Source organism: Bufo gargarizans, chromosome 10 (assembly GCF_014858855.1).
Source record: "Bufo gargarizans isolate SCDJY-AF-19 chromosome 10, ASM1485885v1, whole genome shotgun sequence".
Classification (NCBI taxonomy): domain Eukaryota; kingdom Metazoa; phylum Chordata; class Amphibia; order Anura; family Bufonidae; genus Bufo; species Bufo gargarizans.
In genome coordinates, this window is record NC_058089.1 from 111,137,415 (window position 1) to 111,156,634 (window position 19,220).

General features: G+C 47.4%; 2 protein-coding genes and 3 non-coding genes across 5 annotated transcripts; 3 read left to right on the forward strand and 2 right to left on the reverse strand.

The window, feature by feature from the left end:
• Positions 1–1,583: 1,583 nt before the first annotated feature.
• LOC122920096 (60S ribosomal protein L13-like) lies at positions 1,584–4,054 on the reverse strand. The gene is made up of 4 exons (XM_044269305.1): positions 3,938–4,054; positions 3,283–3,415; positions 2,114–2,170; positions 1,584–1,782 (listed from the first exon to the last, which is right to left on the reverse strand). Exons 1-4 carry the CDS (start codon positions 4,039–4,041, stop codon positions 1,624–1,626), a joined length of 453 nt encoding a protein of 150 aa, XP_044125240.1. The 5' UTR covers positions 4,042–4,054; the 3' UTR covers positions 1,584–1,623.
• Positions 3,782–3,868, reverse strand: LOC122921189. The gene has a single exon (XR_006387006.1). It is a non-coding gene; the product is annotated as a small nucleolar RNA MBII-202 (small nucleolar RNA).
• A 676-nt stretch (positions 4,055–4,730) lies between the features above and the next one.
• On the forward strand, positions 4,731–12,438 carry RPL13 (ribosomal protein L13). The gene is given in 7 exon segments (XM_044270266.1): positions 4,731–4,769; positions 6,394–6,510; positions 7,230–7,371; positions 8,079–8,252; positions 10,314–10,349; positions 10,351–10,371; positions 12,245–12,438. Coding segments are annotated over 6 exon segments (636 nt in total). The 5' UTR covers positions 4,731–4,769; positions 6,394–6,406; the 3' UTR covers positions 12,404–12,438.
• On the forward strand, positions 6,578–6,664 carry LOC122921190. Its single transcript, XR_006387007.1, has one exon. It is a non-coding gene; the product is annotated as a small nucleolar RNA MBII-202 (small nucleolar RNA).
• Positions 7,939–8,022, forward strand: LOC122921188. The gene has a single exon (XR_006387005.1). It is a non-coding gene; the product is annotated as a small nucleolar RNA MBII-202 (small nucleolar RNA).
• Positions 12,439–19,220: the final 6,782 nt, after the last annotated feature.

The following is a 19,220-nucleotide window of genomic DNA, read 5'->3' on the forward strand; positions in this document are numbered from 1 at the left end:
GAAACCTCTTTTTCTTATCTACTGCTTTCTCTAGTAGGGAATCTAGCTCTGGGCCAAACAAAAACTGACCTTGACAAGGAATTCTACACAATCTCTGTTTAGAGGACAAATCCACCTCTCCAATTTTTCAACCAAAGAGCTCGGCAGGCAGAATTGGACAGGAATCTGGCTGAAACTGAGGCAGCAATATTAGGTCTAAATGCTGAGACTGCAGCCTCCCAAGTACTCTTTAGACAGGAATCATTTTTTTTTATCTAATGGGTCCCTCAGGAATCCCATATTCTCAAAAGGTAAAGACTTTTTTTTTAGAAATTTTCGATAAGGCGACAATCTTTGGCGCCCTATCCCAAGAAGAAGATTCTTCTTCAAAGGGATACTTTCTTTTAAACCCTTTGGTAATGAATGCTTTTTTATCCAGTCTCTTCCATTCTCTGTCAATGAGGGCTAACACACTCTTATGCAACGGGAAACATCTGTCTTTTCTCTCGAAGGCCCTCAAACACTGAATCAACCACCGATTTATTTTCTTTAACATCTTCTAAGCCCAGAGTGGAGCGAAAAGCCTTTAATAACTTATCAGTGTCTTCAACTGGAAACAATGGCCTACCCTCCATGTCATCTTCTAAAGCTTCCTCACCATCAGCTGAGGGATCCATTTCTGACCCCCAGTTCTCTACAGACTTCTTTAGGCGCTAACAAGACCTTAGGGAGACTTTTACCTCTGACCTGATAAGTGATTTAATATTCTTCAAAAAAAGACAATTCTTCGGCCACCGTCCTTTCTATACACTGCAGGCACAGCTTCTTATCATATGAGGGTGACCGGGAACATCTACACAATGTGCATTCCTTATTCTTTCTCTTAGCAAAAACTTTCTTAGGCCTTGTCTAGAGAAAGAACAACCATATTTCATTCTCATGTCAAATGTTGGGCACTTAACCACTCCAAATCAGCCAAGTACTGGCACCGGGATCTCTCCTTCTGGCAGGTCTGGTCTCTTTTCCTCCTCCATGTCTCAGAGCCAGGTTGCTTGTCTGGCAAAAGGATGGGGTAGCTCAAATATAGCCCTGATGTGGAGGGATAGAACTCCTCACCTGGAGGATACTAATGTAAGAGGAGTAATAGCGGAGAAGACACCCAGTATATTATATACATATATATACACACACACACACTGGGTGTCTTCTCCGCTATTCCTCCTCTTACATTAGTATCCTCCAGGTGAGGAGTTCTAACCCTCCACATCAGGGCTATATTTGAGCTACCCCATCCTTTTGCTATATATCAGCCCTACAACCACGCCGGCGTCTCCTGGAATTCTGACTGCTCCTCTCCCTGGTCCGGCATAAAAAACTGCCACATTCTAAAGACTTTAGCTCCACATCATGCCCCCTCTACATCACTCATTACAGTCATCAGCTCAGTCTGCATGTTAAACATGCAGGTTTTAGTAAAGATTCAGTAAACTGCTTGGATCCATTTATCTGCTTACGGGACATGAAGTCTCACCCAAGGTGCCCTCACACAAGGAATTCTGCGACTCCCGACGATGGTACCAAGACAGATATGAAAAACTCAAGGACAGCATTATCGAACATTTTGTTTTATTAAAAGTTCTAGGTTTATTTTTTCTTCTCCACATCCTGTTCTGCAGCTTCCTTGGCTCTCTTGGCACGGATGCCGAAGAGCCGGGCATTGGCAAGTGCCATACGCAGACTGGCAAATGCTTTGAAGGTCTTCTCTTCCTCTGTGATGATTCTTGGTTTTTCTTTCTTGTACACCTAAAAGAAAAATTTTAAATCCCCAGCTCATACGTACACCAAAAAATTTGACAACTGAAGCCCATCATCCACAAAGTACTAAGAAACCTGCCAGTAAAACAGCCAAGAACTGCAAGGGAACCGTGTCCGTCAGCACTATCCAAAAGGTCCAGATTGTTTTCAGTCAGACACATTTAAAGGGGTATTCCTATCCTAGACCTAGATGTTTATGTCTGACTGAGGTGGGGTCCAATCATGAGAGCAACCACCTAGATCTCATGCAAGTGGTAGTGTGATTCCATCTATATAATATAAATATATACATCAAGAATGACAAATTGTAAGAACTTACACTGCGGATAGGCATGACCGTGCCCTTAAGTTGGGTGGCCATCTTCAATTCTTCAGCCTGGAAAGGGAAAGAATATATGTTGGAATAAGTTTGTTGTAGAGACTGCACGCAAGAATCAAGATTTATTTTTCAACTTAAAAGCTCAAAACAAAAGATCAGAGCTAAACACATACTGGAGACCCCATCCTCCGACTGTAGATTCAAAGGGGTATTCCCTCATCAAAGTGAAGGAATGTTGCTAGGGCATGCTACAACTTTAGGATTAGTACAAATCCATTCTCAAGAACTTTCACGATCTTGAAGGAAAGGGCACGGCGCTCATGTACAGCTGCAGTAGCAGCGCTGTTAGACCCCAGCCGATCAGAGGATGGCATACCCCTAGGATAAGCAATCAATCACAAAATCCTGAAATATCCCACTCCCAGCTGGGCAGGGAACAGCTACACGACCCTATTCACCTACAAGGAGATCTGCTGAAGTTTCCTGCACAGAGGATGTAAGGGCTGTTCTGTGCAGGGAAAAACAATGGAGAGGCAGCGCCACATAAGCCCAGAGGACCATCAATTAACATCAGTGGGGGTGTCAGAAGTTGGACCCCAACTAATCAAAATGACAGCATTGCCTAGCAACATTGCTTCCGTTTCCGATAATACAACCATCTGCATCCATTATGAACGGATCCGGTTGTATTATCTTTAACATTGCCAAGACGGATCAGTAATGAACTCCATTGAAAGTTAATGGGGGACGGATCAGTTTTCGATTGTGTCAGAGAAAACAGATCCATCCCCATTGACTTGCATTGGGGGTAATGCCGGATGCGTCTTGCTCCGCATCCCAGGATGGAAAGCAAACTACATTTAGCGGTTTTCTCTATGGTCTGGGAACGCAACTAAACCGAACGGAATGCATTTAGGAGCGTTCAGTTCTGTTCCCATTGACAATAAATGGGGACAAAACAGAAGTGGTTTTTTTTTCCGGTATTGAGCCCCTATGACGGAACTCAATACCGGAAAACTAGTGTGAAAGTAGCCTTCCATGTGCTCCACAGAGAAACAAGTACAAAAAGAAAAATAATTGTAAATGAAATCTAAAAATTGTTATATAAGGTTTACACAAATCAGTAACAGTTTAGTCAACATCCAGACTGGTGGCTGAACACTACTTACAGAGCCGTCTCCCTTCTTGGGTGCAGAGGGTTTGCGTGGGAAGAGGATCAGTTTGGAGCGGTACTCTTTCAGTCTCTGCACATTGGCCTGCAGGGATTCTGTGATGATCTGGCAGTGTACTAATGCCACCGATTACCCGACGAACGAACGCTCATTTATCGGGCAATCATGTAAGCTTAAAAATCACGGCTTACTGGCGGCAGAGATTGTGCCATCTAATCTATATCTACTACTGGCAAACAAGTCAGTATGGGGATGAGTGATGGTATTAGCGATCACTCCTCCTCATACAGTGGAGGAGATTGCAGCATGTAATGGCAGTGTTCTCCTCCACTAACGAGTAAGCAATTGTTGGAAAGGAACGCTTCCTTCCCGACAATCACCTGCCTGATCTGCTAGTGCAATACTAGCCTGCCCATGGACAACAGCGACCAATCTGCCTAACCCACCGACACCCCAGTGATGCCAGGCAGTAATCTAGCAGTAATCATCCAGTCACACAACGCTGTCTACAGTCATCAGGTGGAAAGGGGTTCAAATATGGAGTCATCACAGAAGCTGCAGAGATTCCGGAGAATTTGTCATCATCTGACTGTAGACCTGCGCCACACACTGCAAACCCAGAGCTCTGCCACAGATCTGTCCGTCAACTGACCTGCGGATCTTTCTGGCGGGCTGGTTAAACCAGGTGGCCACTCGCCGCTGCCAGTCCTTGTGGAAGCGAGGCTTCAAGATCATGCCATTCCTGCTGGGGGCCATGGTGACTTAATCCCTAAAAGACAGAGGGGGGGAAAGAAGAAAAAAAAAAACCACACACATTAGTATATCTGTACAGAGCCTATATACATCTATAGACATACATACACACCGATGAATGGAAAGACATAGCAACAGTCAGGTCACAGTTGAATGGCAAGGGTCCATCGGTCGGCCAGCAGAAAGCAGATGCTGGGGACAATCAGGCCGCCGCCATCCACACAGATCCCAGTGAATATATTTACCAAATGTCCCACAGTGTGGGTCTGACTGAAGGGGGCACTTGTGCCACCAAATACTCAGGACATAGGAGGAGTTTCATCTTACTAGAGCTGTCCCCTCTGCTGACATGTCTGTTTTAGTAACTACCTGCACTCCTCATGGAATAGCCATTCCGCAGCAGCTCCTCTCAGGACCATGTTGTGCTATCCCTGAGCAATGAGGCGCGGAACATTCACAGCTGCGGGTAACAGAAGCCAAAGCGCCGCTAACAACCTCCATGAGCGAGGGCTCCGAGATCTCCTTCCTCCTCCACAGCTGGACGCACAGGAAATGACGAAAGCGTGCTGGATCACGTGATCAGTGTGAGCCGAGGAGTGAGGTGACTGGTTCTGCGCATGCGGGAGGCGGGGTTAGGAGTGGGAAGTCCCGCCTGATTGGCGCTAGCGCTCGATATCCCACAGTGCACCGCGACCTTCTTCCTTTCTTTTCGGCCATTTTTCCCCGTAGAGGTACGTCTGGTAGTTCTTCGGCCGCAGGTTTTTCTATCCGTTACCATCCTTAGTCGCCGGGCGTCGTCGGTTGCTGCAGTCGGTTAGGATTTAATCCTCGGCTCCCGGTCCTCGGTTTGGGGGGCTTATTGGGGGTGGTTGAGCCCGCTGCCGTGTCTGAGTGGCCGGAGAGCGGGGTGTACCGGCGGAGCAGTGTGGGAGCGAGCAGACGGCTGGTGTATACGGGCCCTGTGTGTGTATAGGTCTCCTCTCCCTGTGAACCTGTTCTGTCTGCTGCAGGGGAAGCCTTTCATGGTTGCACCTATACGGCTTAGTGATGGATCATGTCCTCCAGTCCTGGCTGTAGCCTCCCCCAATATCTGACCAGTCCACAGCCCCATGTCCCAGTAATTCCTCTGTCCCTGCGGACATGATGGAGCTGCTCTGCTGGTTGTGTGTAAGGACTGGTCTCCCCTCCTGAGATGGCTGTTTAGTGATGACTTGTATTCCCCCTGCCATCTCCATTCTGGAGCAAGTATTATCACTGTGTCGTGCCAAACCTTTATTACACTGCAGGAAAGGTCCAGCTGGGTGTCACCAGTTGAGTTATCCCTGCACAGTCTAAACTGGCAATGCTGATTAGACAGCATTACTGTTCAGCAGCCCCCCCCCCCCCCCCCCCCTTACTGCTAGCAAATCATTCAGTGGCTTATAGTGTGAATAATAGAGGGACATTTTGGTAAATATATTCCCTGGGATCTGTGTAGATGGCGGTGGCCTGATTTCCCCCCTGAAAGCAGATGCTGGGGACAAACCTTAATCTGACACTATCTCCATGAATGGCCCTTGTCACCTTCCCACAGGACAGGGACCACTGCTCGTGCAAATGGGGGTGTTCCCACATTTGATTGGAGAGGCGGTTGAGCGCGTGCGCTGCCGCTCAGGAAGACAGCGGAGTCCTGTTCCTTGGCCATTAGTCCCGTAGACTTTGAATGGAGCGGTGCTGCACATGTCCTGACTGCCCCCATTATTGTGGTCAGTGGGGGTCCCAGCAGTCTCACTTGTCACCTGTCCCGTCTCCCGATGATTGCTCTCTGGGCTGTTCCATTCAGGGGGAGTTGACTGTTGAATATTTAGATCCAGAGCTGTGGAAGTAACAGTATCGAGGTTGGAAGTGGTTGGATTTCCGGCCTCGTTTAGTACATGTCGACCCAATGGTTATTACTCGCAGACAATTGCCTGGTTAATAGTAATTTAAAAGGCTGTGCGCCTGTCGGTAAACAAATGGACCCCCTTATGTGTATATCCATACCTGTGTACCTGATGGATTACACTGAGACCCACTGGATGTTGCCGTACCATATTATTCATCTGTCTGTACGTATGTCAGGCTGTATACAGATTTACTATTGAGGACTCAGCTGGTGTGTGATCTGACTGTTGCTATTTCTTACCATTCATCGGTGTGTGTCTATATATATCTATCTATATCGTAAAAAGGAGAGCAGCACTCCAGCATAGGAAAAAACAAAATCCTAAAGATTTATTCACCCATAGTGTGGCGACGTTTCGGCTCTACAATTGAGCCTTTCTCAAGCCTATATAGATATACTAATGTTTTTTTCTTTTCCCCTCTGTCTTTTAGGGATTAAGTCGCCATGGCCCCCAGCAGGAATGGCATGATCTTGAAGCCTCACTTCCACAAGGACTGGCAGCGACGAGTGGCCACCTGGTTTAACCAGCCCGCCAGAAAGATCCGCAGGTCAGTTGACGGACAGATCTGTGGCAGAGCTCTGGGTTTGCTGTGTGGCGCAGGTCTACAGTCAGATGATGACAAATTCTCCGGAATCTCTGCAGCTTCTGTGATGACTCCATATTTGAACCCCTTTCCACCTGATGACTGTAGACAGCGTTGTGTGACCGGATGATTACTGCTAGATCACTGCCTGGCATCACTTGGGGTGTCGGTGTGTTAGGCAGATTGGTCGCTGTTGTCCATGGGTTAGGCTAGTATTACACTAGCAGATCAGGCACACGATTGTCGGGAATGAAGCCTTTCTTCCCATCAATTGCCTACTTGTTAGTGGAGGAGAACGATGCTATTACATGCAGCAATCTCCTCCACTGTATGGGGAGGAGTGATCGCTAATACCATCGCTCATCCCCATACTGACTTGTTTGCCAGTAGTAGATATAGATTAGATGGCACAATCTGCCGCCAGCAAGCCGTGATTTTTAAGCTTACATGATTGCCCGATAAATGGACGTTTGTTCGTACGTCAGGTAATCGGTGGCATTAGTACACTGCCAGATCATCACTAGCGTTCCTATGAATGGTTATTAGCGATCTGGCCGACTATCTGACAGTGTAATACAGGCTTTACAGCTTGAGAAGTTTGCAATGGACGTTGTGTGCTGGAAACACTGATCTGTGAGGATTTGGTAGCATCTAACCTGTACTTCCATCTCTTTACCAAATAGGCGCAAGGCACGTCAGGCCAAAGCCCGTCGGATAGCTCCAAGACCCATCACTGGACCAGTCAGGCCGGTGGTGAGGTGTCCAACTATCAGATACCACACAAAGGTGCGACTCGGCAGAGGCTTCACCCTGGAGGAACTCAAGGTGAGTGAACATGGGCACGGATGAACCGTGGTCCTATGGTATACTGTAAATGAACTATTTGGGGGAGATGAAGGTGCAAAGAGAAAGTGGCTCCCTAGGGGTCAAAACTTTAACAAGCCTTGAGTCATAAGGGAAGTTGGCAAATTCAAATATTCATCCGTAGATTGCTGTCTTGGGGTGCTTGCCCCCTCCTCAGTATGGAGTAGGATTTTGGCTGGCTCAGTGCGATGCCTTGGATGCAGCTTGGGTAGGGTACTCGCTCTCCTTAGAGACCAGCCCTGTAAGGGGATTTGCTGGAACTTTAGGGGAAAGTGGAGAATTTGCTAATATCAACACTTTCTTTGCATCCTTTTTAATACATCTCTCCCTCCATGACTTTGTATTGTGTACAAATGGCTCAGAGCTTAGCAAATGATCGCTTTAAATTACACCCAACCTGAATTGTGTAAAGTGGTAAACTTGGCTCTGCTACATCTAGCTATTTGTTTTCTGAAGTTGTTGTGCTCTGCAGAGCACATATTGGGTGTTGTATTGTGATCAACATGACTGTAGCTACTGACAGCTATGTGATGACAAATTCTCCGGAATCTCTGCATTTCTGTGATGATTCCCTTGAACCCTTTGTTCTGATGGCTGTCAGAGTTGGTCAGTGGTCTTTGTCTGTGGTGTAGAGCCACATTTTAAAGTGTGTGTGCTCTGTTTTGCAGGCAGCTGGCATCAACAAGAAGGTTGCCCGCACTATTGGCATCTCTGTGGATCACCGTCGCCGCAATAAGTCTACAGAATCCCTGCAGGCCAATGTGCAGAGACTGAAAGAGTACCGCTCCAAACTGATCCTCTTCCCACGCAAACCCTCTGCACCCAAGAAGGGAGACGGCTCTGTAAGTCGTGTTCAGCCACCAGTCTGGATGTTGACTAAACTGTTACTGATTTGTGTAAACCTTATATAACTATTTTTAGATTTCATTTACAATTCTTTTAGTTTTTGTACTTGCTGCTCTGTCGAGCACACGGAAGGCTACTTTCACACTAGTTTTCCGGTATTGAGTGCCATCATAGGGGCTCAATACGGAAAAAAACCGCTTTCGTTTTGTCCCTGTTCATTGTCAATGGGGACAGAACTGAATGCTCCAAAATGCATTCAGTTCGGTTTAGTTGCGTTCCCAGACTGGAGAGAAAACCGCATCATGTTGCAGTTTGCTTTCCGTCCTGGGATGCGGAGCAAGACGGAGCAGTCATGACTCCCAATGCAAGTCAATGGAAACAGATCTGTGTTCTGACACAATAGAAAACTGATCCGTCCCCCATTGACTTTCAATGGAGTTCATGACTGATCAGTCTTGGCAATGTTAAAGGGGTTGTCCAGGTTCAGAGCTGAACCTGGACATACCCTTATTTTCACCCCGGCAGCCCTCCTGAGCCTGGCATCGGAGCATCTCATGCTCCGATGCGCTCCCGTGCCCTGCGCTAGATCGCGCAGGGCACAGGCTCTTGTGTTTACAATAACACACTGCCGGGCGGTAACTTCCGCCCAGCAGTGTGTTCGGTGACGTCACCGGCTCTGAGGGGCGGGCTTTAGCTCTGCCCTAGCCGTTTTACTGGCTAGGGCAGAGCCAAATCCCGCCCATCAGTGCCGGTGACGTCACCGGGGTTCCTGTCAGCCCCATAGAGAGCCCCGGTACGTCACCGGAACTCAGAAAAATGCCTTTGCCCTGCGCGATTTAGCGCAGGGCAAAGGAGAGCATCGGAGCATGAACTGCTCCGATGCTCATGTCAGGGGGGCTGCCGGGGTGAAAATGGAGGGATGTCCAGGTTCAGCTCTGAACCTGGACAACCCCTTTAAAGATAATACAACCGGATCCGTTCATAACTGATGCAGATGGTTGTGTTATCAGTAACGGAAGCCTTTTTTGCTGAGCTCTGCCGGATCCAGTAAACGCTAGTGTGAAAGCCTGACTAGGCTCAAATTGGCCTTTACGTCCTTAACATTCAGATAGTTGGTTGGTGAAATGTTGCTAGGCAATGCTGTCATTTTGATCAGTTGGGGTCCAACTTCTGACACCCCCACTGATGTTAGTTGATGGTCCACAGGCTTATGTGCCGCTGCCTCTCCATTGTTTTTCTCTGCACAGAACAGCCCTTGCCATCCTCTGTGCAGGAAACTTCAGCAGATCTCCTTTCAGGCGAATAGGGTCGTGTAGCTGTTCCCTGCCCAGCTGGGAGTGGGATATTTCAGGATTTTGGTATTGATGGCTTATCCTCTGATCGGCTGGGGTCTAAGGCTGGGTTCAGCCCTGAGCGTTTTACAGCGCGTTCCTACGCGCTGTAAAACGCTCAACAAGGAGAAACCAATGCTTCCCTATCGGCATGGTTCTCACCTTGGCGTTTTACAGCGCGTACGATCGCGCTGTAAAACGCCTGACACCCCAAGAAGTACAGGAGCTTCTTTGGGGCGTTTTGTCGCGCGTTCCAGTACATAGACTTCCGGGAAGGCACGACAATGGGCTTTCGCTTGTTCCGGAGCCGCGATTGTAAACGCGCATACAATCGCGCTCCATCCTGAACGTTCACAGTCTGAACCCAGCGTAACACTTTGCACCTGTGCCGATCTGTTTCAGTGTAGCTCCTGAAATCCACAGCTCTGTCCGTGGTGCAGTAGATGCAGTATGTTCCTTCAGTGCTGCTAATGCAGCTGTACATTAGCGCCATGCCTTTTCCTTCAAGATCGTGAAAGTTCTTGAGAATGGATTTGTACTAATCCTAAAGTTGTAGCATGCCCTAGCAACATTCCTTCACTTTGATGTGGGAATACCCCTTTAAATCTACAGTCGGAGGATGAGGTCTCCAGTATGTGTTTAGCTCTGATCTTTTGTTTAAGCTTTTAAGTTGAAAATTAAATCCTCTACAACATACTTATTCCAACATATTCTTTCCCTTTCCAGGCTGAAGAATTGAAGATGGCCACCCAACTTAAGGGCACAGGTCATGCCTATCCGCACTGTAAGTTCTTAGAATTTGTCATTCTTGATGTATATATTTAAGCTGGCTATAGATGGAATCGCACTACCACTTGCATGAGATCTAGGTGGTTGCTTGGGTCCTAATTTGCGATGTATTTTATTAGAATTATTTTTCTGCTAATGCTGTTGGTACCAGGCAGGTATGATGCTTTAAGTGGGACAACTCCATTAGTGAAAATGATATCAGCTGGCTGCATTTATGTGCAGACAGTCACTGGCTACATTTTGGGCTATGGCCTTAAAAATGAGTTATATCTGCTTAAGTGGTAGGTATTGACCGATTATCGGTTTACTGATATTCAGGATTTTTTACGTTATCGGCATCTATTTTGCCGATTACAAATCGTGAACAGCGTGATCCGTGTGCCCTCAGCAGCACAGGGGAGGAGGCAGTGTCTTCAACCCCCCCACCTGTGCCGCTGCCACCAATGAGGACTGGAGGGGCTGGGCTGTGGCCACCCACACCACCAATGATGTTAACTCCCTAATTTATTCAAATTCAACAGGAGGTGGGAGCTGGCTGCAGAATCGTATAGCCGCACCCGACCTCTGGGCTGTAGCTGCGATCTGCAGCAGTTAGCCCCTGCCTCACCTGAGGGGTTAACTGCCGCGTATCGCAGCTACCGCTCAGAGGTCGGGTGCAGCTATATGATTCTGCAGCCAGCACCCGCCTCCTGTATATGAATTAATGGGAGAGTCATCTTTGCGCAGTGTCCCCCCACCCAAGCCCCCCAGTATTAATCATTGGTGGCAGTGGCCACAGGGTCCCCTCATTGGTGGCGGTGGCAGCTTTTGATCGGAGCCCCAGCAGTGTAATTCTGGGGCTCTAATCTGTTACCATGGCAGCCAGGATGCTATTGAAGCCCTGGCTGCCATGGTCTGCTCTATGCTGCTGTGCACTATGCACAGGGCAGCAGGGACAGTGTGAAGTCCTATTCACCCTAATAGAGATCTATCAGGGTGAATAGGACAAGGGTTTTTAGCCCCTAAGGGGGCTAAAAGTTAGTAAAAAAACAAACGCCAAAATATTAAGTATAAATGAAAAAAAGATTTACAAAAAGCTACATGTTAACAATAAACATGTTCAGCAGATCTGTGTGTTTTTTTTTTTTTTTTTCAAAAATGAAAATGCACAGAATATCGGTATAAATTATCGGCCTGACAGTAGATTATCAGTATTGGCTCTAAAAAATCAATATCGGTCGATCCCTATTAAGTGGTATTACTTTGGATACATCATAAATATGACATAACTGTACTATTTTATTTATTTTTTTAAGCCAAAAAAGGGTTGTCCAGTTTCTGAAAGAAACCAGACAACATAGGATCCATTTGCATTAAATAGGTGATTACTAATCACCTGGCAGATCCTGCCACCACCATTGCTCTTCTCTTGGCCAGGACATTCTTGGACATTTTATGGTATATCCACAGTGTATGTTATAATCATCTGATCGGCAGGGGTCACTGAATGAAGGTGGGCGCTCGTGTCTCTATGCACTTCATGAGTTTTGAGAGAGGCCTTATACAATTGCTTTGTTGTATTTAGAACTCACATAGAAGTTAATGTGAGCTATGCACATACATCTCTCCATTCACAGCAGCAGGTAGGGTCTCATGATTGGACCCCAGTCAGACATAAATGTCTAAGATAAGAATACCCCTTTAAATGTGTCTGGTCGAAAACAAACAATCTGGACCTTTTGGATAGTGCTGACAGACACGGTTCCCTTGCAGTTCTTGGCTGTCTACTGGCAGGTTTCTTGGTACTTTGTGGATGATGGGCTTGAGTTGTCATATTTTGTAGTGTACATATGAGCTGGGGATTTCACCATTTTTCTTTTCTTTTTTAGGTGTACAAGAAAGAAAAACCAAGAATAATCACAGAGGAAGAGAAGAACTTCAAAGCATTTGCCAGTCTGCGTATGGCACGTTCCAATGCCCGGCTCTTTGGCATCCGTGCCAAGAGAGCCAAGGAAGCTGCAGAACAGGATGTGGAGAAGAAAAAATAAACCTAGAACTGTTAATAAAACCAAATGTTCGATAATGCTGTCCTTGAGTTTTTCATATCTGTCTTGGTACCACCGTCGGGAGTCGCAGAATTCTGTGAGGGCACCTTGGGCTCTGGGTTATTTTGCTTCCGCCTACAGGATAAAGGACAAGGTTGTTGGCATTGACTGTAGTGAGACTTCAGGTCCCATAAGCAGATAAATGGATCCCAGCAGTTTACTGAATCTTTACTAAAACTGCATGTTTAACATGCAGACTGAGCTGATGACTGTAATGAGTGATGTAGAGAGGGCATGATGTGGAGCTAAAGTCTTTAGAATGTGGCAATTTTTTGCCGTGTAAATTGGGTTTGTCACTTGCATTGTACTTAACATTTTGGTGTAGACTGTTGCCGACAAACTTGTAAGGCCCCTTTCACACGAGCGAGTATTCTGCGCGGGTGCGATGCGTGAGTTGAACGCATTGCACCCGTACTGAATCCTGACCCATTCATTTCTATGGGGCTGTTCACATGAGCGGTGATTTTCACGCATCACTTATGCGTTGCGTGAAAATCGCAGCATGCTCCTCTTTGTGCGTTGCGTTGCGATAATCCACGCAACGCAGGCCCCATAGAAGTGAATGGGGTTGCGTGAAAATCGCAAGCATCCGCAAGCAAGTGCGGATGCGGTGCGATTTTCACGCATGGGTTCTAGGTGACAGTCTATTCACTGTATTAAATAGCATTCTGACTACAGAATACATAGTATAATAGTGCTGGAAGGGTTAAAAAAATAAAAGTTAACTCGCCTTATCCTCTTGTTCACGTAGTTTGTTCCCGGTCTGTTCTTTGCTAGCTGTGGGCTTGGGCTAAAGGACCTTTGACGTCAGATCACATGCTCCATCACCATGGTGATGGACCATGTGATTAGAGCATGTGATCTGACGTCACCACAGGTCATTCAGCCCAAGCCCACAGCTAGCAAAGAACAGACCAGGAACGAACTACGTGAACAAGAGGATAAGGTGAGTTAACTTTTATTTTTTTTAACCCTTCCAGCACTATTATACTATGTATTCTGTAGTCAGAATGCTATTTTCCCCTCACCCATGACTGCACCCAGTGCGACTCAGGACCTCCCATCAGGACAGGAAACCTGAGAAGATAAAAAGGACACACCTCCACCCAACACCAGTTCAGGTTTCCTGTCCTCCGGGATGGGAGTTCCTGAGAAGCAGCACAGCAGATCACTGCAGGACATACCTTAAGAGGAACCAGTGCTGGGGGGGGGGGGTCTGTGGCTTGGCAGTGTGAAGACCTATCCCTGGGGAGCGGTAGTTCTGTGGCCGTGCCGGAAGCCGCTCCCCATAAGTCTGCCTGCTCCCGCACTCGTTACCGGTCCTGCGGGGAGCTGCTGTGGCCGTGTTCCCCACGCCGACATGCCCAGATTAAAGATGGCGCCCGCGCGTCTAAGCGCTTATGCGCATGCGCGGGGCCATCCTTCAGGGGGCCGGCTGATGACGTAGGAGGGGGCGGGGCTCTCTCCCGACGGCAGGACCCGGAAGTGAGGCCGAGGCGCGTCTTTTAAATCTATAAATACGGCAGCAGGTGCAGGCAGCCAGCAGGGCACAGTTTATTGTGCTGAAGTAGGATCCAGCTGAAGCATGTCGGAACCTACAGAGGGACGCGCTGATCCCCCGGACTGCTTGAGGCCTCCCAAGTCCGGTATTGGTCCTAAGGACGGGGAGAGGAAAAATTCACTTGGTGAGAATATTCCTTTTTTTTTACTAATATGGTGTTTCTGTCTTAGATCCCAAAGCCTCCTAAAAAGTCATCCTCTAAGTCCAAACACAAGGAGTGTGCAGACTGTAAGACGGCTCTATCTGCATCCTATCAGAAGTCTCTGTGCACAGCTTGTATAGACAAGCTGGTAGCGGAACAGTCCAAAACCCTTACAAAATCTATGAAGTCCCTAATCAAAGCGTCCTTCAAGGCGTTCAGTAAAGGCCGTGCCAGATCCCCGGATAAAGCCACAGAATATGATAGTGGGGAAAGGGACTCGTCCGATAGTGAAGCCAGAGAATCCGGACAGTTAGATTCCAGTAATTTGGACTCCTCGGACGAGGAATACTCAGGGAGGTCCTTTTTTTCCCCTGATGATACTCAGCCGTTACTGAAAGCGGTCCGAGCGACTATGCAATTGGAGGACATTAAGGAGTCCAGATCGGTTGCGGATCAGGCTTTAGGCCCTAAGAGACATAGAGTTTTTTCTGTACATGAGAGCATGCAGGCGATTATTAAAAAGGAGTGGAAAAATCCCGACAGAAAGTTCTTCATACCTTCTTCGGTTAAAAGAAAGTACCCTTACGAAGAAAGTGTCCTCAAGCTGGGATAGGGCCCCTACGGTGGATGCACCAGTCGCCAAGATTGCAAAAAAGTCTGCCCTCCCTTTTGATGACTTAGGTTGTCTCTCTGACCCCTTAGACAAAAAAGCGGATATATATCTTAAGCGGGCTTGGGAGACGTCAGCCGCCTGTCTCAGGCTGGCAGTCGCAGCCACTTGGATTTCCCGGTCGTTGAGACTATGGATTGACCAGCTAGAAACACACCTTAAAGAAAAAAGGCCTAGAGAAGAGCTCCTAGCCTCTCTCCCCTCCTTCGCAAAAGCAGCCGATTTTTTAACGGATGCCTCCACTGATGTGATGCGCTTTTCCGCCAGTGCCTCTGCTATGACAAACGCGGCTAGACGAGCTATTTGGCTTAGATCCTGGAAGGGTGACCAAGGATCCAAGGCCAGACTCTGTGCCCTTCCGTGTGAGGGCGACAGGTTATTTGGGTCATCTTTAGATGACATCCTGGAGAAGGTCTCTGACAAAAAAAGGGGGTTTCCTGTCCCTCAGAAGCCCCCCTTTTTTCGTAGGCCCCAGCAGAGTTTTAGAAGGCAGAGGGGCAAGCCCTATGATAGGAAGGAGAGGGATCGTTTTCAAAACCCAAGATAAAAAAGATAAGCAGCAATGACGCCAGTCTCCAGGTTGGGGGAAGACTTTCATCCTTCCTCCCGGCCTGGTCAGGGGTCACCCAGAACAAATGGGTTCTGGGAGGGATAGCAGAGGGATTCAGACTAGAATTCCTCTCCTACCCCCAAAATTTCTTCACCCGCACTCCAACTCCGAAAGATCCCTTAAAGTCCACAGTGTTAGAGGCAGAGGTTCAGTTGTTATTGGACAAAGGAGTCGTTTGTCAGGTTCCAATAGAAGAGGAGGGCAGGGGGTATTATTCCCCACTCTTTCTGGTAAGGAAACCCAATGGGACGTTTCGGATGATTTTAAATCTAAAACGTTTGAACAAGTTCCTGAAATACAAAAGATTCCGGATGGAGACTATAAAGACAACTATAGACCTACTATACAAGGACTGCTGGATGGCAAGTGTAGACTTAGAGGATGCTTATTACCACATCCCTATTCATCCCTCCTCTCAAAAGTATTTGAGAACGGCAGTCAAAGTAAAGGGCCAGCTTCTACATCTTCAATACAGGGCCCTCCCGTTTGGGGTCTCACAAGCCCAGAGAATTTTTACCGGAGATGGTGGCTTTCCTCCGATTGTCCAGGATAGTGTTGGTACCCTATCTGGACGACTTTTTGTTCATAGCCCAGACAAAGGTACAGCTACAGACGGATCTTGTTCTGGTGTGTTCCCTAAAAAATTTCATCTCTCCTCCAGAGCAAGGTATTCCCTCCTATGGTGGACATCCGAGAAAAATCTCTCGACAGGAATGCCCTGGTCCTTCATAGAACCCATACGGATAACTACAGACGCCAGTCCGTGGGGTTGGGGGGCTCATTCAGATGGGAATTTTTGGCAGGGAAGATGGGATTTAAGAACCAGAGCCTGCACATCAAATTACAAGGAGCTCAAGGCAGTAGAAAGAGTTCTGACAGTGGCAGTTCCAGAAGTCTTAGACAAAAGGCTGGTCTTTTACTCGGACAATTCGACGACGGTGGCCTATATAAATCACCAGGGCGGAACAAAGATTCCATCCCTGATCTTCCTCGGCCAGGAAATCTTCAAAATAGCAGAAGACAGGAACCTGCTCATATCAGCAGTGCATCTGAAGGGGAAAGAGAACACGGTGGCAGATTTTTTGAGCCGAGTGGAACTCAGTCAGGCAGAGTGGAGTCTGAACGGAGAAGTTTTTTCCCAGATTGTCTTAAAGTTTGGGACCCCAACTATAGACCTCTTTGCTACCCGGAAGAACAGAAAGACGGAGAGGTTCTTCTCTTTAAATCGCACAGAAAGTCCTACAGCAGTGGACAGCCTGGCCCAGGATTGGAGCCGGGAACACGGCTATGCCTTCCCGCCTATTTCTCTAATTCCACAGGTGCTGAAGAAGGTACGGAGGGAAGGAGCCTCTATAATCCTGGTAGCTCCGAAATGGCCCAAAAGAATCTGGTACTCCACCCTGTTAAGTCTAGCCAGAGGCCCCCCCTGGATGATCCCTCCCAGGGAGGACCTCCTCTCCCAAGGGCCTGTATGCCATCCGAATCCGGAGATTCTCCAGTTGGCAGTGTGGAGTCTGACAGGGACATCTGGTTGAGGAGAGGGCTTTCTAACAAAGTTGTTTCCACCCTTCTAGGCAGTAGGAAAGCTACAACGGCTAGGAAGTATAATAGGGTTTGGAATATCTTTACTTCCTTTCTAGGGTCCAGCCCTGATCCATTTAGCCCTCCAGAGATACCTAAAGTTTTGGACTTTTTACAGGCAGGTTTAGAGAAGGGACTCAAGGCCTCCACCTTAAAAGTCCAGGTGTCGGCTTTGAGCTATTTTTTCGACTATCAGTTAGCAATCCATCCTTGGGTCAGACGTTTCCTTTCTGCCGCGGCCAGAATCCATCCTTCCGTAAGACCTCTTTCCCCCCCATGGGACCTAAACAGGGTCTTGACAGCCCTAACCGATAAACCCTTTGAACCCTTGTTAGAAATCCCAATCGACATCCTGTCCATAAAAATGGCCTTTCTCCTGGCAATTACCTCTGCTAGGAGGATCTCGGAGATCCAGGCCTTCTCAGCACATCCACTTTATACTATCATACAGGATGATCAGGTAGTAATCAGGCCCCTGCCTTCCTTCCTTCCCAAGGTGGTTTCGGATTTCCACAGGAGCCAGGACATTGTGCTACCTTCGTTTTTCCCTAAACCTTCCAATAGCAGGGAAAAAAGTTTTCATTGCTTGGACGTTAGAAGATGCTTGTTAATATACCTTGATGCTACGGCTTCCTGGAGGAAAGACGAGAACCTTCTTGTCCAGTTTCTAGGTGGGAATAAGGGTAAAAAAGCTTCCCGCGGGGTTATTGCCAGATGGGTAAAGAAGGCCATAACGAAGGCTTACATCGCCTTGGGTCTTTCCCCTCCTTCTGGGTTCGGGGCCCATTCCACTCGGTCGGTGTCTACCTCATGGGCGGAAAGGGCTGATGTGTCTTTAGCTCAGATTTGTAGGGCAGCTACTTGGAGTTCCCCTCATACCTTCCTCAAACATTATAGGTTACAGCTCCATTCTGACGCCTCGTTTGGCGAGAAGGTCCTTCAAGCTGTGGCCCCCCCTAGACTCTACTTATAGTCTATCTCGCACTGGGTGCCGTCATGGGTGAGGGGAAAACAACATTGCTTACCGGTAATCGTTTTTCTCGATACCCATGACGGCACCCGATAGTTCCCTCCCCGTATACAGATATATATACAGATATATTTATATAAAAGATTATGTGTGTATATATATATATATATATATATATATATATATATAGAGGATATCAGTCAGGTCTATATGAAGTAATATAGATTTGTAAAAAAAAAGAAAAAAAAAAGGGGGTCCTTAATCCCTTATCACTCTCTCCGGAGAACAATTTATTTCTTCCACTGGTGTTGGGTGGAGGTATGTCCTTTTTATCTTCTCAGGTTTCCTGTCCTGATGGGAGGTCCTGAGTTGCACTGGGTGCCGTCATGGGTATCGAGAAAAACGATTACCGGTAAGCAATGTTGTTTTCCCTTATAACCATGTTATAAGGGAAAATAATACAATCTTCAGAACATCAATCCCAAGCCCGAACTTCTGTGAAGAAGTTCGGGGTTGGGTACCAAACATGCGCGATTTTTCTCACGCGAGTGCAAAACGCATGACAATGTTTTGCACTCGCGCGGGAAAATTGCGTATTTTCCAGCAACGCACCCGGCTCTTATCTGGGCAAAAAACATGACGCCTGTGTGAAAGAGGCCTAATTAGAATAGACATCACTGTTGCATCGGTGGGGGTCTGACTCGTGCCCCAGCAACCAGTTGATTGAAGTTGTGACTCCAATATTGCTTTTTTTCTTTACTGGGCTCTGGTACTGCAGCTCTTTGTTGTGTACTGTACTTTACATATTTTTTCCTCCAGTGTATGTTAAATGTAGGGCAAAAAATGTGATGTGAAACTTGCCCTTAAAGTCCATTCACACGTCCGTATGTGTTTTGTGGATCTACCAAACACGGACACTGGCAATGTGCGTCCTGCATTTTGCGGACCACACATCGCTGGCACTCATAGAAAATGCCATTTCTTGTCCGCAATTGTGGACAAGAATAGGACATGTTCTACTTTTTTTTTTACGGATCTGCAATTGTGGATGCTGACAGCACATTCCGGCCCCATTGAAAATGAATGGGTCTACACCTGTTCTGTAAAATTGCAGAATGGATGCGGACCCATTTTGCAGACGTGTGAATGGACCCTTAGGGCTCATGCACATGACCGTATGCCCTCCCTGCCATGTCCCAGAGCGGCATACATTGTGTGCACGGGAG

Excerpts from the sequence above, each read along its gene's own strand:
- LOC122920096 (XM_044269305.1), bottom strand. The coding sequence starts at position 4,041 with ATGGCCCCCAGCAGGAATGGCATGATCTTGAAGCCTCGCTTCCACAAG. Across the intron at positions 2,171-3,282 it reads CCAAGAAGGGAGACGGCTCT|GCTGAAGAATTGAAGATGGC; the intron begins GTAAGTAGTGTT and ends TTCCCTTTCCAG. Across the intron at positions 1,783-2,113 it reads CGGTCATGCCTATCCGCAGT|GTGTACAAGAAAGAAAAACC; the intron begins GTAAGTTCTTAC and ends TTTTTCTTTTAG.